General features: G+C 44.3%; 1 protein-coding gene across 1 annotated transcript; it reads left to right on the forward strand.

Moving 5' to 3' along the window:
* The first annotated feature begins 7,064 nt into the window (after positions 1 to 7,064).
* On the forward strand, positions 7,065 to 15,023 carry RAB11A (RAB11A, member RAS oncogene family). The gene is made up of 4 exons (XM_009879072.1): positions 7,065 to 7,282; positions 8,218 to 8,411; positions 8,817 to 8,897; positions 14,809 to 15,023. Exons 1-4 carry the CDS (start codon positions 7,065 to 7,067, stop codon positions 14,946 to 14,948), a joined length of 633 nt encoding a protein of 210 aa, XP_009877374.1. The 3' UTR covers positions 14,949 to 15,023.
* Positions 15,024 to 16,832: the final 1,809 nt, after the last annotated feature.

The raw sequence follows: 16,832 nt of genomic DNA on the forward strand, positions 1-16,832 counted from the left end.
TCTGCTCCGGGCGGCGGCGATCCTTCGGGAGGGTGCCCGGGGCTGATAAGGAAATTCCTTTTCCAGCTCTTGAGTAGGGCTGTAAAGCGAATGGCTCATGCGCTCAGCGTTTGGTAGATGATGCAGCTACTTTAATGAAGTGATATGTTGCCGTCTTGTGTATTGTGAGCCCTTAGCGAGGGGTGGATGTAATTGCTCTCCCACACCCGGTTTTCTCCTGTCCTGCCCTGGCACCCAGCAGAGAAGGGTCAAACACCTCCTTTTCCAGCACTGCTGCCCCTCCAGTCAGCAGCAAGTTGGGTTAAAATTTTGCAGGTTGTAATTAAGCGCTGAGTTTTCGCTCCCCGCGAAGTACAGTGCCAGCCTGCTGTAAAGGTTTGTGAAGCATGCCGTGAGACACGTACGGAAATGCTGATGTTTTGAGGCCGGCTCCCCAAGTTTTTAAATCCTACTGGAAGAGCAGGCAAAGCGTTGTAAAAAGTAGTTGTTTGCTGTGATAAGGTGTTGAAATGTAAGTTTAGGATTTAGAGTATTTCTTATTATGTTGTAATAGTGAGAGACCTGGTGCTTATCATTGTGAAACTTGGGTAAAGTAAAATATCGGTGTTTTTTCTGTACCCTTAAGCTCATGTGATAACTTTGAATTGCATTTTTTGTTGTTTCCTGTTTTATCCAATTGTCATGTGGAAAATGGCATTATTTCTGATTATCAATAAGCCTGCTCTACTGTTAAAATCAAATTGGAAAGTACCAAGAAAGGCCTCTCTTCTCAGCTTGCAGCATTGCCAGGGCCTCGTTAGCCAGTCGCTTAATTGATCAAGCAGTTGTATTGTAGGTACTTATGTGTACAACTTATCAAAACAGTTGCATTACTTTTACTTGGTTGTACAATTTTGTCAATATGCTTCTAATTAATGTTTTAGCTGTGAGGGCCTGGGAATATAAGTGACACAGAGTTTGTTGAGAGGCGTCCTGTCTTTTATTAGACCTGCTTCGTTATATAATTGGGAAGTAATAGACTTGGGGATCCAGTTGTACAGAAAAGTTCAAAGGTAATTTAATTGATTGCTCCTTCTAAAGCTTTCTCTGCTCAAACCAGTTTATAGAAGCTGTTGGAGGTGCAGGGAATGCAGTGAGAAAGGTGTTAGGAGGATGAGCAATTCGGGTTTTGCAAAACTCAAGTAGACTGAGGAAGTCTGTGCAGTGTCACATAACTGAGATTAATGTGGCAGCTGAAATAACATGACAGATGCAAACTAATGCAATTTGTGGAAACTTTTGTAACTTCCCAAGGTGATGGTGGTTCTAATCAAGCTGTCACCACCCTGGGATGATCTTGAAATTATTGCGAGAAGGTCTCCAAAATGAATGTCTCGTTACGAAGTGCTGGTCAAAAAGGCAGGAAATGAGTAAAAACTCTTGGACAAGGAAATGAGAGCTCAGAAGGAATGTGAAGCCAATGTCTAAATCTGAGATAGGAGCATCTTGGGAATTGAGGGGAAAGGTAGGCAGCATGGGCATAGCTGTTTTGAAAGGGATATTGTAGAATTAAAAATGGAGAAGGGCATAGAAATAGAGAGATCTAATGGATTCGTATCCCTTATACTCGAGTGATGTACAACATCATCAAAATTAAACCAGTGACTAATGAGGGCAAATAGGGAAAGTATCTACTGATTGTCATAATTCCTCTGGATGCCTGTAACGCTGCTTTTATTGAGCAGGAAGCAAAACCAAAAGAACATAGTCCCGTGGACATGTATGCAAATTTTGGAGTGATGCATTGCCATTAATACTAGACATGGATTTGTGCAAATTTATAGAGGAAGAAAAATATTTATTGTAGTGTTTCAGCGTAATGGTTACAGTGGCAAGTCGGAAGGTGTTGCTTATTTGGAGATGGAAGGACTTGCTAGGACAAAGATTATCCTGTTGTGTTACACGCAGTGTTTCTCAGACATCAGTTCTGGACGGTCAGAATGGGTGTAAATGCAGTAAGACCGTTCTTCTGGGTTTATGGACTTGAAGGAAAATGGTAGGTTGGTGGGAGTGAGTTCAGAGTGATTACGTTTTAAAAAAATTGTGTGATGTTTTCTAGCCTAGCTGTCTTCTCCTACTGTTGAGTTAAAACTGCTGCGTGTCCATTTACGTGAGACCTCTGTCCTGACAGCAGCTGTATGTCAAAATCTGGTTGACTCTGCTGGTGGGTGTAAGCTGAGCCCACCTATGCTGCTGTACGATAAAATCAGGGTACTTGTTACAAAACACCCCTCTCCTGACTGTTGCAACACTTCAGCATATGCTAAAGCCTAAGCCTATCTTGGAAAAAGACAGTTTCTGGTAAATTCTTCTCGTCCAGATAGGTGTGCCTTTGTATTCTTCCACACTTCTTGGGTTGAGCTGAGAGCAGTGCCTGCTGTTACCAGCAAGGCCTGTGAAGTCCTGTTTGTAGGAATCTTGCTCTGATTTTAATAGGAGGAAAATACAGTGGTGATGCAAGGGTATAACTTAACAAATTAAGCCTGGCTTAAATGCAGGAACTTTTTACTCTTTTTGATTAAAGTTATGCACTTGCAATAGATGAGTAATTATCAAAGTAACGCTCACTGGTAGAAGATACCTTCTGTGTTTTCCGTGGGCAGAGCTGGAGGTGATTATGTCTGCACTTTGACCATCCGAATTCTGGCTTTGGAGTCACATTTCTCATTTCTGAACATGGACCTGGCTTGTGGTGACATTCAGCTTATTGTGAGGAAAAACTCCGGTTTCAGCTATGTGCTTCCTACTTTGCATCGTGTGCGTTTCTCCGACTTTTCCCTTTGGTTTTGAGGAAATGCTGTGAACTGCCCCTCGGAGGTGGCAGTTCTCTTTGGAGCAGGAAATGGGTGAATAAATGGGGGGGCACAGGTGGGGAGAGTGGTTAATATAATACCATGATATATATGATTTTATCACCAGCTGTCTACAAGGTGTAGAATCAAGTTGTCTTACATTTTGTTTAAACTCCAGCTGAAGTGGGCAGGTTCTTTTGGGGCTCATGAAGATGTGTCTGGACTCTTTATTGATATGCCTCTTAAATAGCAGAGCTCAATGCAGAGAGACGAGTGGTTTTAGGTGTAATTCCTTAGCACTGGTGTTTTAAAGTGTGTAATGTGTGGCTTGTGTGAAAACTTTTATCATAGACAATAGATGCTCGTCATTGGACTTTCTAGTTTCAACCCAATTAGAATGTTAATAATATTTAATGAGATAACTGAAATTTTCAGAAAATACTTTAAGTTAGAGGTTTAACAGAAATAAAAGTTGAGTGAGTAAACTGGAATGTTGGTGAAAAATTAATAATCCTTTTTTGATGTAGTTCTCTGGATTGCTTTCCATGCAACTTAGGGAATTAAATTCTTAGTTTTATCTCTGTGGATGACTAAAATAAAATCACAGAATGGAATTTTTACAGTAGCATGGACTTCATGCTTTCCCCCCCTCCTCCACCAGTGCTTATCTTTAAACCTTTGGGGTGGTGAATGCTGTAGGTAGTAAAATGCATTGATTTAAGGCACAGGGTTGCAAGTATTGACCTGGCACATCAGTAAACCAGTAAGAGCCACCTGCTTAGTAGTAGTCCCTTGGGACAGGGCACATCACTTCTGTAACTTTCAGGGTGTGCCAGTACAAATCTCCCTTGACTGCGAAGCTTCCTGAGGTGCTGCTCCTGTAAGGGAAGTGCTTGTCCACAGAAGGTTATCGATGGAGGTTTTTAAGAATAGGACTTGTGGTTGAACTTCTGTAAATATTTCCTCTAGCCCTTTCTCCTTCCGCTGATGATGTAGTAAAGGAATTTGCCGATGATGCAAGTTGAGTGGTTCAGAGTCGGAGCCCAGCACTGGAAAGGCTGCGTGCTACTGCAGTCCTCCAAGTGAGGTGGGACACGGGATCCAGGATTTTACGCCTGAGGACTTGTAGGAGTTTGGTCAAGCAAAGGTTTGCCAACTTAAAGCTACAATGCATAGGCAGACTGAGCCTTCAAGGTGATATGGTCAGGAAAAGGTAATGCCAGCTCCAGGTATACCTTGTAGAAATGGAAATATTAAAATTGCACATACATCACTGGCAGGTCTTGCTTAGAATGCTGTGTGCAGTTCTTCTCCCTGTTTGAAAAAGAGTTTGAAAAACTTGTAGAGAGGATGTTTGGGGAAACGGACAGTCTGTTTATAAGGAAACATTTGAGAAGTTGGTTTATTTAGCTCATAGGGTAAAGCGGAGAGAACATGTGGTTGCTTTCTGTAAATACTCCAGTGTAAACACCACTGGGAGAAGAAACTAATAAGCTAATGGACAGTGCTGGCACATGAACACCACTGTCAGCTGACTGCTAATTTCTTCTGAAAATTAGAAGGCAATTTCTAACCATTAGGGGTGAGTTTCTGGAAGAAAAGCCCGATAAAAGTGTGTGTGCGGGAACAGTTAGCTTTAATGTGGAACTAGATAATGTCCTTTCCCTCCTGGAAACAGTTTGCCTGGGAGAGTGAGAATGGGATCCAGCCATCCCGGGTCATTCCAACTGTATTGCTATGCTAAGAATATAGTATATGGGAATGCTGTAGTAGAAAATACCAAAACAAGGTGGTTTGCTAAGGAATGCAAAATAAACAATGCAATCTGAGCGGCTGTTAAAGCTGTTTCAGTTCCTAATTGTGTTCAAAGAGTGATTAATACTTGCTCAGACTGGCAGAAATGCAGAAAGTGTGAGGAGTTGTAGGCACCTGCTGACATCGCAAGCTGTTCTTCGGATTCAGAAGGAGCTGCAGTGGCCCAATTAAGTAGAGGAAATAGCTGACTTCAAGGAGGAAAGTCTAATATGTTCCAATTAAAAGGGGAAAATATTAATCTGGTGCTGGAAACCATTCAGAATATAGGTAGCATGGAATCCGGACAGGGTGAGGAATAAAAAACCTGGCAGGGGAATTAAAATGATCTATTGTGAAATGACTTAAAGCTGTGCTCTGAAATACGCACTGAACAGCAACAACAACAAACTCTGTTGGAGGGGAATACTTAAGAGGTATATGGTGCATCTGGTTGGCAAGAGCAGATTGTGTCCATAGGTCACTTTTCTTGTTTAGAGAAGTCTTTGGCCACTGCCAAAGCTGATGCTGGGTGATTGCAGGACCAAGGTGTTCAAAGGTTGTTGACAACTTTTGCCGCTTAGAAACTTGTTTGTAACACGTCCCAGTGAATACAAGTATGATGTCATCCTATATTGTGGCCCAAACATGCCAAAACAGCATTGAAGAACTTATTTGCCAGCAAAACTGGAAAGCTGTGGCAGTTTGCCAGGTGCTGGTGACGCAATTAGGTGTCCCCTGCCCTGAGTTTATTATGGTTTAGCATCTTCCGTGCCAGCAAAGCCGTTCAGCTGTGGTAGGGCAGCCGACACTGAACAGCGTGGACTGGTCACGTAGGAAAGCGGAATCCTATTTGCATTCAGCAGACGTGCTTGCCACCTACCTGCACTTGAGGTCTTCGTAAACTGAAGCGGTTAACAGAGCTGCTCTGTGCTTTACGCAACTTCAGCAGCTTGGCTGGCTGGCTGCTGAGTCAGCTGGCAGAGAACGCTGCAAAGATGTTTATTGTGATGAAGAATTCTCCACAAGGCCATGTTGGAGGCCAGCATTTGCTGCAGTTTTCACTTTATTAAGGGTGTTTAAAAGGTGCTGCCCTGTCCTTACAGTTGGAGGAAATCCCATTTATCAGAATTGTTTGTATATTTGAAATAGAAGACGGTGTGTGGCACAGCAACATGTGGGGATATTTGCGCTGCTAGACTGAGACTCGATGGGGAGTTTCTCACATGATTGAAGTGTTTGGTGCACTCATTCCTCTGTTGTACCACACAGAATCGTTAACGCTGTTAACGCTGTTAATCGTTGCAGTCTTAACTGTTAAATGATGTATGTCACTGAGCAAGTTCGGGTTTGGGTTTTTTGGTTTATTTTTCAAAACAAGCATAGCCACAACGTTATTTCTTTTGTTGTTGTTGCTTCACTGTGCACTTTTCTTGTAGTGAATCAAGGCCAGTCCAAGCAAACTTCAAAGTTATCAGCCTTTCTTCTCAAGGATCTTGCTCGTCCTCTTTTTCTTCCATTTCCATGTTATCAGTTTGTTACCTTATCTTCGTTAAGGGCATAAGATCATCCTGAGAGGCTCCTGTTGGCGTGACTCGGGGTTGTGAGTGTGCCTCATCCAGTGGCCTGCATCTTGGTAGTGAGTTTTAAGTTACTCTTAAACTTGTACCTTTTGACTCAGCATTACAGGATATTGCAGCGAATCCTCGTGATGCTTTTCTTCCTGTAAGAACTGGACTTTAAACCTTCTGTTGATCTCTTGTCAAGCGTAGCTGAATCCTTCCAACAGCCTTGCTTGGCCCTGGTGCTGTGATGAATTGAGCAGAGCTGGGGAAGGAGGAGTGGATGGTGGTTCTAATTCTGAGGCCCAGTGATACCCTGGCAGGGTGGAGTGCTGTGTCTCAGCTAATATTTTAAATTGTCCATCAGGGTCTTGTGGTTTTTTGGGGTTTGGTTCTTTTTTCTTTTTTCCATTCACGAATTTTTCTGCCCCACTGGAGAACCTTTCTTTTGCAAAGAAGAGCGTAAAATGAAGGCAGGATCTGCTGCTCACCCAGTATTTTGGACTTCTTCCAGATTTTAGTTGCCTAATGTGTGGTTTTTGTTTTGGTGTTTAGTTCTGGTGTTGTTACAAGTATGTGAAATCAAAATGGTCCTTGACTTTTGCAGTGACAGCCATATGTATACTTCCTGGAGGAGGCATGTCCTTCCATGTTGGGCAAAGGACACTGAAATATAACAAGTAAAAATTGAGTCTAACATTGTTTCAAAACGCTGGTGAATGTGACAGCTTGGGTTCTCTGAAAATATCAAGACTTGGACAGTAGATCCATGACAAGGATGATGGTTTAGCTGTTCTTTTCCTTCATGCTTCATTCTGGAAAATAAATATTTATTGCAGATGACTGTCAATGTGTTATCTACATCTGGAATCTGATTCTCATGCCAATTTTTTGTTTTGTAGTTGTACTTATTGGAGACTCTGGAGTAGGCAAGAGTAACCTTCTGTCTCGATTCACTCGCAATGAGTTTAACTTGGAAAGCAAAAGCACCATTGGAGTAGAGTTTGCAACAAGGAGCATTCAAGTGGATGGGAAGACAATAAAGGCTCAGATATGGGACACAGCAGGGCAGGAGCGATACCGAGCTATAACGTCAGCGTAAGTCGTAGCTTGTGTGGCTGAAGAGACGTTTTTGCTGAGGAGGGCAATTCTGGGCCCTTCTGATCCCTCAGAAACTGCAAGTGGGATGTTTCTATTTTGTCATGCAATATCCATAACCTGTGGTGGAAGGAAGCTTAAATGTTTTTCAGCGCAGAAACTGGATATAGCGTGTCCCTGCACAAACTGATTTACTTCTTAGTGCTCTTGTCATACCTAACTGGAGGCATTTCAAGCCTAGAATGCAGGAGCCTGGAGAGGCTCATTTCAGTGCCAGTGATTGATAAAATAATACCAGTGGAGGTTTTATCAGTGGTAACCTAGGAGCAGAAACCCTCCTGTAGCAGCAATGTGAGACTGCTCACTTTGCATGCTTATTTAATTGGGGGGGGGGGGGGAAAGACTGGATTTAGATAATGCTGGAAGTAATTGTGGTGTGGGAGAGCACAGTCTGTTTCTTTTTGAATGCATTACGGTGCCTCCGTCGTCTGAGAGGAGACCAGCTGGGGCCTTTTGTAAAGGGAATAGATCAGGCTGATGTTTTTATGATCCGTGAGTCATTCTAAAGTCCCTCTATAACCATGGTCTGTGCTGGGACTGCACCCACAGTGATGGGTGGGGGACACTCGAGGAGTGGATCAGAGGTTGAAGGTGACAGTAGCTCCCCACAGATGCCAGAGCTTCATTTTTGGGATGCGGGGTTCTCCCCACAAATATGGGCTTTGACTTACCTTCTAGATGCTGAGCTGTCCTGTGGCCTGACCTTGGTCTGGAGGCTCTACTTCACTGCTTCAAGTCCCACATAACCTGCCTCTGGAAATGTTCTTGTATAGCTCTCTTAGTAATAGAACTGTTTCCTGTTATTGGCACAGTATCTTGTCACTTTTAATGATGATGTTTCTGGCTGGTTCTCTAACATGTCTCTTTGCTCACAGGTACTATCGTGGAGCTGTAGGGGCGTTGTTGGTGTATGACATTGCTAAGCACCTTACTTACGAGAACGTAGAGCGATGGTTGAAAGAGCTGCGAGACCATGCTGACAGCAATATTGTAATCATGCTCGTGGGAAACAAGAGTGACTTGCGCCACCTGAGAGCAGTCCCTACCGATGAGGCCAGAGCTTTTGCAGGTTGGTGAACTCGGAGTAATTTCCTAGTATTAACCGGATGGGGATGTGCCTTCCTTGGGGCAGATGAGATTAAACGAAATGCAGGAAGCTTCATCACGTAGTTCTTGAAAGTGTGACAGGTTCTTATTTTCAGCTATAGAGGAAGATGTCACACAGCACTGAAAGAGGAAGATCCAGGGATTTCCTCTTTTGACCCCTGTGCTTGGGGATGAGTGTAAATTCCAATAGTGGTGTTGCTTTCAGATCACATAAGGGGAGGAAAAAAAACCCCACAACTTGTATTTTATCTTGATACCTGTGTGGCTCATCAGGAACACCATAACTATAATCTAGTACAGAAGTTCTTTCAGATGAGAAACAGATATGTGATGTACCTCTCTAATTATACTATTTCTGTCCACACAGAGAAGAATGGTTTGTCATTTATTGAGACATCTGCTTTAGACTCCACAAACGTGGAAGCAGCTTTCCAGACTATTCTGACAGGTGAGTCATCTACTGCTTTGTGTTTCAAAGGGGAAGGGCAAAAGCCTACTCAGATATGATGCAAATAGGCATTTCTTTGCCTAGAAAATGTTTAAAATTTTGCTACCTAATCATTCTCCACAGCTGTAAGATTTAGAGTTCAGTTTTGAAGTGTCACAGTTGAAAGGCCAGCCTTGAACTTGGGAATGAATCCTTTTTCTCTTTATTCTGCCCCAGGTTTCTAGTCAGCCTAGTTTGTTTCAGTTTCCTATTTGTGCGCGGTGTAGGGAGCGCCCATGGGAGAGAATTATCTCATGCAAGCATCAAGTTAAAACAGCCACTGTTTATCAGAGGAGGAGTCAATCTAATTTGTTGCCATCTTTAATGGCGACCATAGCAGTTGCTACGGGAAAAAGGATGAAAGAGCAGAGATCCTTGCTTTGAACAACACTGGTGCTGGTAGTCTGAGACATGAGACTCCTGAGCTGCGGGGTAGTCACTGTCACAGCCCCCAATAGTCCTGGTTGCAAATTTAAAGTCCCTCCTTCCCAGCATAGCACGTGCCAGGCTACGTGATGGGCTTGGTGTGAGCGGCAGCCCCACTTCTAAACCATGTTCTCTTAATCAGACCTCATTGCTGTGACATTGCCATGTAGTTTTGATTGATTTCTTTTCTCTTCAGCTAGTTTAGACATTCTTTTAAAAAAGCAACTTGTTAGACGTAGTGGAACGCTCAGGTGAGGAGGCAGCTAGGAAGTTATTTACCATAATAAAAGTATAAATTCTGTAGTATTTCTGGAGTTGTTTGAAATGCTTCATGAACACCCTAGCAGTGAGGGGAGTTATTAGGCTGCTGGGGTATTATCTGCCGATGGCCTTAGTTGCTAGAGGCCCCTGAAAGGTTCTGGTTCTATTGTGGTTTTTTACAGTTGGTTCCTAAGCAGTAGTGCTCCTGTACATGTACTAGCAAAAAAAATAAGGGAGTGCATGTGTAGACGAATGAACAGTGCATAGGGATGTTTGACATTGCTGCTTCGTACAATGCTGGGACTAGAACTTGAGTTGCGTTCTCTTTTAACTTCATTGGAGTCATTTGGTTGTAATTCAACATTACACACATTTTTTTAAAAAACAAGTTATACGTTTACTCCCTACATGACTAACATAAGGTCACTACTGATGCCATCAGGGAGTGGATGGCTAAGGAGTGGCTGAATGCGATGAGATCTGGGATGCCTGCTGGGCTTCCTGTTTTCTTTGCCTACCTAAAGGCAGTCATGTCAAAAATACTTGTGAATTTGGGCGTGGATTTTTCAGAAGTACAATTTTACTGCTTGCTTGTAACTACTAAACCCTGAAACTTCTTCCTTTATGCAGTTCGTCCTCTCGGGAGCAGCTAGACTGAATTTTGAGGACAGATTCTGGCCAAATGGGCCATGTATAATGTAGAACAAACAGCCTTGCTGCTTGCTCTTTCAGTTTTCTCAGGGCATCAAGGCCCTTGGGTGAAGGTTAGTTAACTTCCATACTCATTCACCACCAGCACTGATAGAACAGGAAATAGATCAGATGTTGTTTATCCCCTCCTAAGGTGGCTGTCAGGCTGTCATAGGCAATATAAACTGGTCACCTAGTTGCCCCCATCTCCTGCGGGACCATTCTGTTCTCTAACAGTGACGACTGAGGAGGTGGAAAGTTTTATTTTTTTCCTGCGTGCTCAGGGCTGCTGCTGTGCTGCTACAGAGCTGTCTGACGCTCAGACGATACGCTGCTGTTGCCATGGGGAAGCAGTTCACCTCTTGGGCACAGGCTAGGCTGTTCCTTTATTTCTCCTCGCATGCTTCTGACAGTCCCCTTTATGCCAGAAGTTATTTTGGATTCTAATTTGTGGAGGCTTTATTTTTATTTTTTCCTGGTTTCCTTTTTCTGTAAAGGAGAGCAGTCTGTAATGGGAGAACAAGCGATTAAAATTTGCCCTCTGTGGACTCTGACAGATTGTTGAAGGCTTTTGCTTTTCCACAAACATTCAATGCTCCCTCTGTGTTGCTGTGACAGCATCTTGGGTAAAGAGCTCCTGGGTATGTGGACGGGATCCTTGTTCAGGAGGGGCTGGTTCAACTGTGCTGGAAGAAACACTTCTGCTGATTAGTGGGCATGTGGCTCCAGACAGGAGCTCCTGTTTCAGGGAGATAAAGATGAAGTAAATAATGCATTAGCAGCAGGTTGGCTCCATCTTGGCTGTGACTGGCATGCTAAGGAGGAGTGTTCTGCCAATAAACTTCTTGATAATACTTCACAGCTGGCTTTTTCTGGTAATGATTTGCTTTGAAGGAAAGAGGGGAGCAGTCATCTGAGGAATGTGGTTTTCAGACTGACCCTGCAGAATCATGAATGGTCTGTATTTGATGAGGCTGCCTCCGAGCATAGCGCCCGCGGGTGGAATGCTCCCTCTCCTTTGAAGAAGGTAGTTGGTAAAGCCAACAGGCTTTGCCCCAGGCTCCAAGCAGAGGTGGCTGACAGAAACAGGACACGCTGCTGCACCAGCTCTGCTGGTATTTGCAGTGCTGGGAACTGCACCGCAGAGACATCCCGAGTTGCTCCTGTGCCTTTCACACAGCTGCTTACAGCCCGCCCCAACAGGGTGTTGTGACCGAAGTCTGTAGCAAAACTCCTTCTCCAGCCCTGCTGAAGCTGCTCTGGTTGGGGCAGTGCTGGAAACTTGTAAGAGCACTTCCCTTGGAGGTGTGGCAGGGTCCACACACACATTCGCAGATTGAGTCACTTTGAATGGATGGGTTTGGGCAGGGGAGACAGTCCATTCTAGTTAGCACAGCCATCTGCTGCTGATAGAGGTGAAAGAAGGGCAAGGAAGCTTTTTTTCCTTCTGCCTGTGTTATAGGGGACTTTTAGAGGGAGGTATGTCTTAAATCTAGTGGGCTTCCTGTCCTGCTGTGGATTCCGGGTGGTTTTGGGGACCTCTTCCTTCTGTGGAAGGACATTACTCTGAGGAGTAATGGTCCCTATCTAAATTCCTCTCCTGCAAGATGTCTGGGCTTCAAGGGCTGATTGTTGCACACACAAAGCTGCTTTGTGTCATCTGGCAAATAGGAGAGACTGGTGTTATAATCCTGGTCACTGAGCATTCACTGCAGGATAAAGCATCCTTAAAGTAAACTGGAGTCTGCCTCTATTCCCTGCCCAAGTCTGTGCTGTCTCTGTTCCTGTATTACATTTTGCTGTGATTTCATCTCTGAGGAATCCCATCTCCAAGGAAACAACATCACAGAGCATTAAAGTGAAAAAAAAAAAATCCAGGGATTTCCTCTTTTGTTAGGTCTATACACCTGAAAATGAATGAAACGCTAGTGCAGGCTGAAAGATGAGGGTTGGACAAGCTCCTCCGAGGCAGCAGTGTCACTTTTTCCCAGCCCTCTTACAGTGTGAGGCCTGTCTCACACAGTTACCAATTATGCAGTGATGCACTCTGCTGCATTTACTCTTAATAAGGTCTCATTCAGTTACTGAGCAGAGCATAAAGTGTAGTGTCTTCGTTAAAAAGTCCATGTCTTCATTAGCCCGGCGTCTCTCTGTGCAGAGCAGTTTCAGCGTAGGCTTTGCCGCTGGGTGTGTGTGAAAGAGCCTCAGCTGATGCAGGGAACGGCAGGTTTGGGCCCTTTAGGTTTCCACTGAGGGCAGGACGCTGCGGCTGCACAAAGGTTTGCCCAGCAGAGGAGGGAGAAGCAGCAGCGGGCAATGACCTCGGGGCTGTGGCAAGTTGATTTCGGCGGCATCGCTCTTAAATGCCCTTGCAGGACTGCTGGGGAGGCTGCGGAAGTGGGGGTCAGGGAACTGTGTTCCAAGAGTCAGGAGGGATACAGACCCTTTATCAGCAGAGAAATCAATGCTGTTAAGATTGGTTTCAGGGCTGTTTGCTGAAGATCTTTGCTGTAAGATGAGGGTGTTACACAGAGGGCACCTTGTTGTGAGTCCTCACTTACAGGGGTGGAGGAGGTGTTGTGACAGCTGGTGTTAGGAGCTAGTAGGAACTTGTTCAGGAAGTTCTTTGGAAAACTGAGAGTTCCTGCTGCTGGAGGTGTTGGTAGAGGGTTTTCAGTAAGGAAGGTGGCAAAAGTCTTTTACCATTCTAAAAGAACAGGCAGTGTTCTGCACTTAGAGGTGAGCTGGCTGTCTGCCCTGAGCTGGGGCAGGGTAGTAGAGCAGAAAACTTACCCTGAAGAAGCTTTAAAGATCTGATTTCCTAAGATTCGCTTAACTTGTGAAGTTGTTCCTGTCGAAGACTGTTGGAAAGAGGAGTGAACTTGAGAGGAGGTGAAATCAGAAAATCCTTTTACGTGTGCAGCTCTTGTTTGGTTGCCTCAGTGACTTGATCTGTAACTGAATGCACAGGCAAATCCATTTTTCTCAACAGTTTATTCCTGTCTGAGCGCTCGATTGGAAGCCCCACAGGCAGATTCTTTCAGCACATCACTTCCAAAGGTTCATGTTAATTGTACAGCCCATAGGTACAGCACAGTATCTACATGAGAGATCTTGATTTTCCCAGCAGTCCCATGGATCCGTGCAGTCCTGCTCTTACTCTTCCTGGGCAGCACTTGGCCTCCATTAGTGTTGGCACCTTAAATCAGTGTGTGCTTGTTGTATCGAGGGCAAGGTTTTCAAGCCTTGTTTGTCAGGGTCCCTTTTTGGCGTCTCAGTGCCGCCTCTTCCCGCTGTTGTAGAAGCAGGCGCTTCGCTGTGTGATCAGCCCTTGGCAGAGACCTCTCTGCACGAGGTTGCTCAATTTCCAGTACCGAAATGATGTCAGGGTGTGCAGTAAGCAGCAACTCATTAAAATCCTGAACAAAGGCTCTACTCGCTAATGACGAATTTCTGGTGGAAAAGACGTGTCGTGACTTGAGGTCAGGCGAGGTGTGTGTTCGGACGGTCATTATCCAGCTGATAAGAGACTTCAGACCTCCAAAGCAACTCGGACCTTCGCTTCCATCCACCAGTGTTGCTCATGAACCGCTTTGCTGCATGGGATGGGCGAAGTGCAGGCAGTCTTACCTTCTGCAGCCTGGGCTGATCTGAAACCTCAGGGCCGGGTGGTGAGCTGGAGCGTGCAGACTTGGGGTGGGCACCCACCCCCTTCTCACAGGGGCTCAGTGCCTGTGTGTTTGTTGCCAGCACGCGTTTCTGTTGGCCAGAGCAGATGGTGTGATGTTGTCATTTCAGGGATCAGCTTTTTGCTGAATCTGAAACGCTTTCAAACTTTTTTTTATTAAAACTGAGTTCTAGCAAGCTTGCTTTCTTTTTTCTTTTCTTTTTTTTTTTAAATTAAGCTTTAATGGTTTTAACACTCAATTTGCAAGTAAATTCCCCGTGTTCTATTTTTGGTATTCTTTATTTCCTTTCTGGGCAGTGAAGTGCTACACATACTTCAGCTGTGCCGAAGAAAGAGGCAAGTGCTTTGGTAGCTACTCTGAGTTTGTGTGCAGCATGTGCCATCAGCCACTAACAAATCCCGGCAGACTGGGCAAGGCTTTGGGTGCAAGCGTGTAGAGTTCTTTGCTTGGCAGCTTGCTGGGGAAGGCACGGGAGTTTAAGCTGTGTTCTCTGATTTCTGCTGGAATTTCTTCATCTGGAGCCCGTACTTCTTCCCCATGGTTGTGAAGTTTAGCTCCCCTGCCGTGGTGAATTTTGTGAGGGGTTTGTGTGTTGCTTAAGGGCCGAGTCCCTGCTTTTGGGCCCCGTTGAACGTTTTCTGAAGGTTTAAAACCGCTTGGACGATAGGTGAGGTATCCTACATGATAGGCAAGCTGAGAGAGAAGGGAAACCTTTATGTATTTCATGCCTGGTTTACCTCAGATTTAACTTTCTGGTGGTGTTTTGCTGGTGTACGTGTAATGACTGACTCTTTCTCATCTTCCAGAGATCTATCGTATTGTTTCCCAGAAGCAGATGTCCGACAGACGTGAAAACGATATGTCTCCAAGCAACAACGTGGTTCCCATTCATGTCCCTCCAACCACTGAAAACAAACCAAAGATGCAGTGCTGTCAGAATATATAGAATTGTTCATTCTTTCCTAAAAGGCTGTGTATATTCCCCAGGTCCAAGATTTAAATATATTTGTAATTCTTGTGGTCACTTTCTTGTGTTTAGTTACTGCATATTCCTTCTGAATTTCTCCACGTCTTAAACACTTTGATTTCGGTGTTTATAAATCTATTGCTTCTATGTGGCTGCAGTATTTTCCCAACACCGACGTGTCGGTTTTGGTTCAGTAAATTGTTTGGAACTGATCTGATCTTTCCAATGTGATGCCTGCGAGTCAGAGCACAGATGCCTTTAGTGAGCACTTAAAGATGTTATTCTGCTCCTTAGAAGACAATTGCTGTAGGGTTAATGAGAAAAATATCTCTGGACAGGATACCCTTTTCTTGTCTTAGGGTGTTGTATACTGCATCTAAAGCTTGAAGAATGCCCCTTGCTCTGAAGTGCAATTTTAATGTAAGTTAGATGGTTTTGGCTGCATTTTCAGATTGTCAAGTTAAGAATTATTTTTTTTTTTTCCATAGAATACTATGGGGGAGAAAAGAGAATTGCTTGCGAACAAGCAGCGGGGTTCTTGCTACCTGTGAATGAGTTTTTGTGGTTTGGCACCTGCTGCAGAGGAGGTTGTGATGGGAGACAGAGCTGCCGGTGGGAGGGCTGGGAGAGGCTCCTTTTGAGGTGCCTCTGGTGAAGAAGGCAAAAGGACAAGCTGCAGAACTGATGAAGGGTCACTAACACTGGAATGTACAGCGTGGTTTTGTGCTGCTTGAGACTTGGCCTCCACAGTGCTGGTGGTATCAGGATTTGAGGATGCCTTTTTTCTTTCACAGTGCACAGACTCGAAGGATGTTGTCACGTGTTACATATCACATTTATTAATACACACTGTGTTTATTAGTATATTCAAATGCTTGAGTTGATGAATTGATAACTTCTGCAACCTGGTCTTAATTTTCAGTTCTGTTATGTCCGGTATTCTTAAATTATTCCAGTGGTTTAGTATATGTTTAACAAAAACGTCTGGAGTAGTTTTCGTACTGGATGTGTTCCTTCTGTGCTCTGCTCAGTCCAGTTCATCTGTTCGATTAGCTTGTTCAGGGATACATGAACTGTGCCTTCTGTCGCTGCACTCACTGCGTATCACTTAGAACGTGCTACTCCCAAACACGTAATTCATGCTGAGATTTGGGGGGGCTGTAGGCACTGAATTCCCGCGGTATTTAATAGAACTGCTTGTTGTATAAATGCCTGCAGTTGTCTGTATGATTACAGGGAATTAATTGATTGTAGGGGAAGTTTCTCAAACTCTGATATGACCCACTTGGAACATCCAAACCTGGGTAGGCACTACCAGCTGCGTTTCGTACCCAACCTTTCTGTCTTGCGGTGCTCATGATGTGTAAGGCACACGGAAGGCATTGCTGTAGTCGGTCACTTTTTTGTTTTTTAAATCCATTTCTCTTCCAGGTATTAGTTCTGAAGATGCTACTTTGATCTGTTTGTAAATTACTTTGTATTTTATGCGTGTACTGTACTTTGATCCATTATTTTTTTAGATTGATTTAAACTATATTCATCCATGATTCTAATAAAGAACTACAGGGGACAACTCAGTATGGCGTTGGGTGCACTTTTTGGGAGAACTGGGATTTGAACTGAAGTTGTTTTACTACTGGAAGCTACTACTGGAACAGGCTCTGGGAAGATGCTGAAGTGGAAGTGCCCCAGAAAAGGAACTGAAAGGGTTGTGTAGGCCGTCTTCACTCAGAGAAGGTGCACAGGCTTTTGAGGCTGCTGTAGGTCGTGGCCACGACGGTTCAGTAGCTTGGGGAAGCTTTTATGCTCTGCAAAGTCTGAGTTTGCTGTAGTCAAACCTCCAAGTAGCTCTTACAAACTTGT

Source organism: Apaloderma vittatum, unplaced genomic scaffold (genome assembly GCF_000703405.1).
Source record: "Apaloderma vittatum isolate BGI_N311 unplaced genomic scaffold, ASM70340v1 scaffold26701, whole genome shotgun sequence".
Lineage (NCBI taxonomy): Eukaryota > Metazoa > Chordata > Aves > Trogoniformes > Trogonidae > Apaloderma > Apaloderma vittatum.

Excerpts from the sequence above, each read along its gene's own strand:
- RAB11A (XM_009879072.1), top strand. The coding sequence starts at position 7,065 with ATGCCAATTTTTTGTTTTGTAGTTGTACTTATTGGAGACTCTGGAGTA. Across the intron at positions 8,412-8,816 it reads TGAGGCCAGAGCTTTTGCAG|AGAAGAATGGTTTGTCATTT; the intron begins GTTGGTGAACTC and ends CTGTCCACACAG. Across the intron at positions 8,898-14,808 it reads TTTCCAGACTATTCTGACAG|AGATCTATCGTATTGTTTCC; the intron begins GTGAGTCATCTA and ends CTCATCTTCCAG.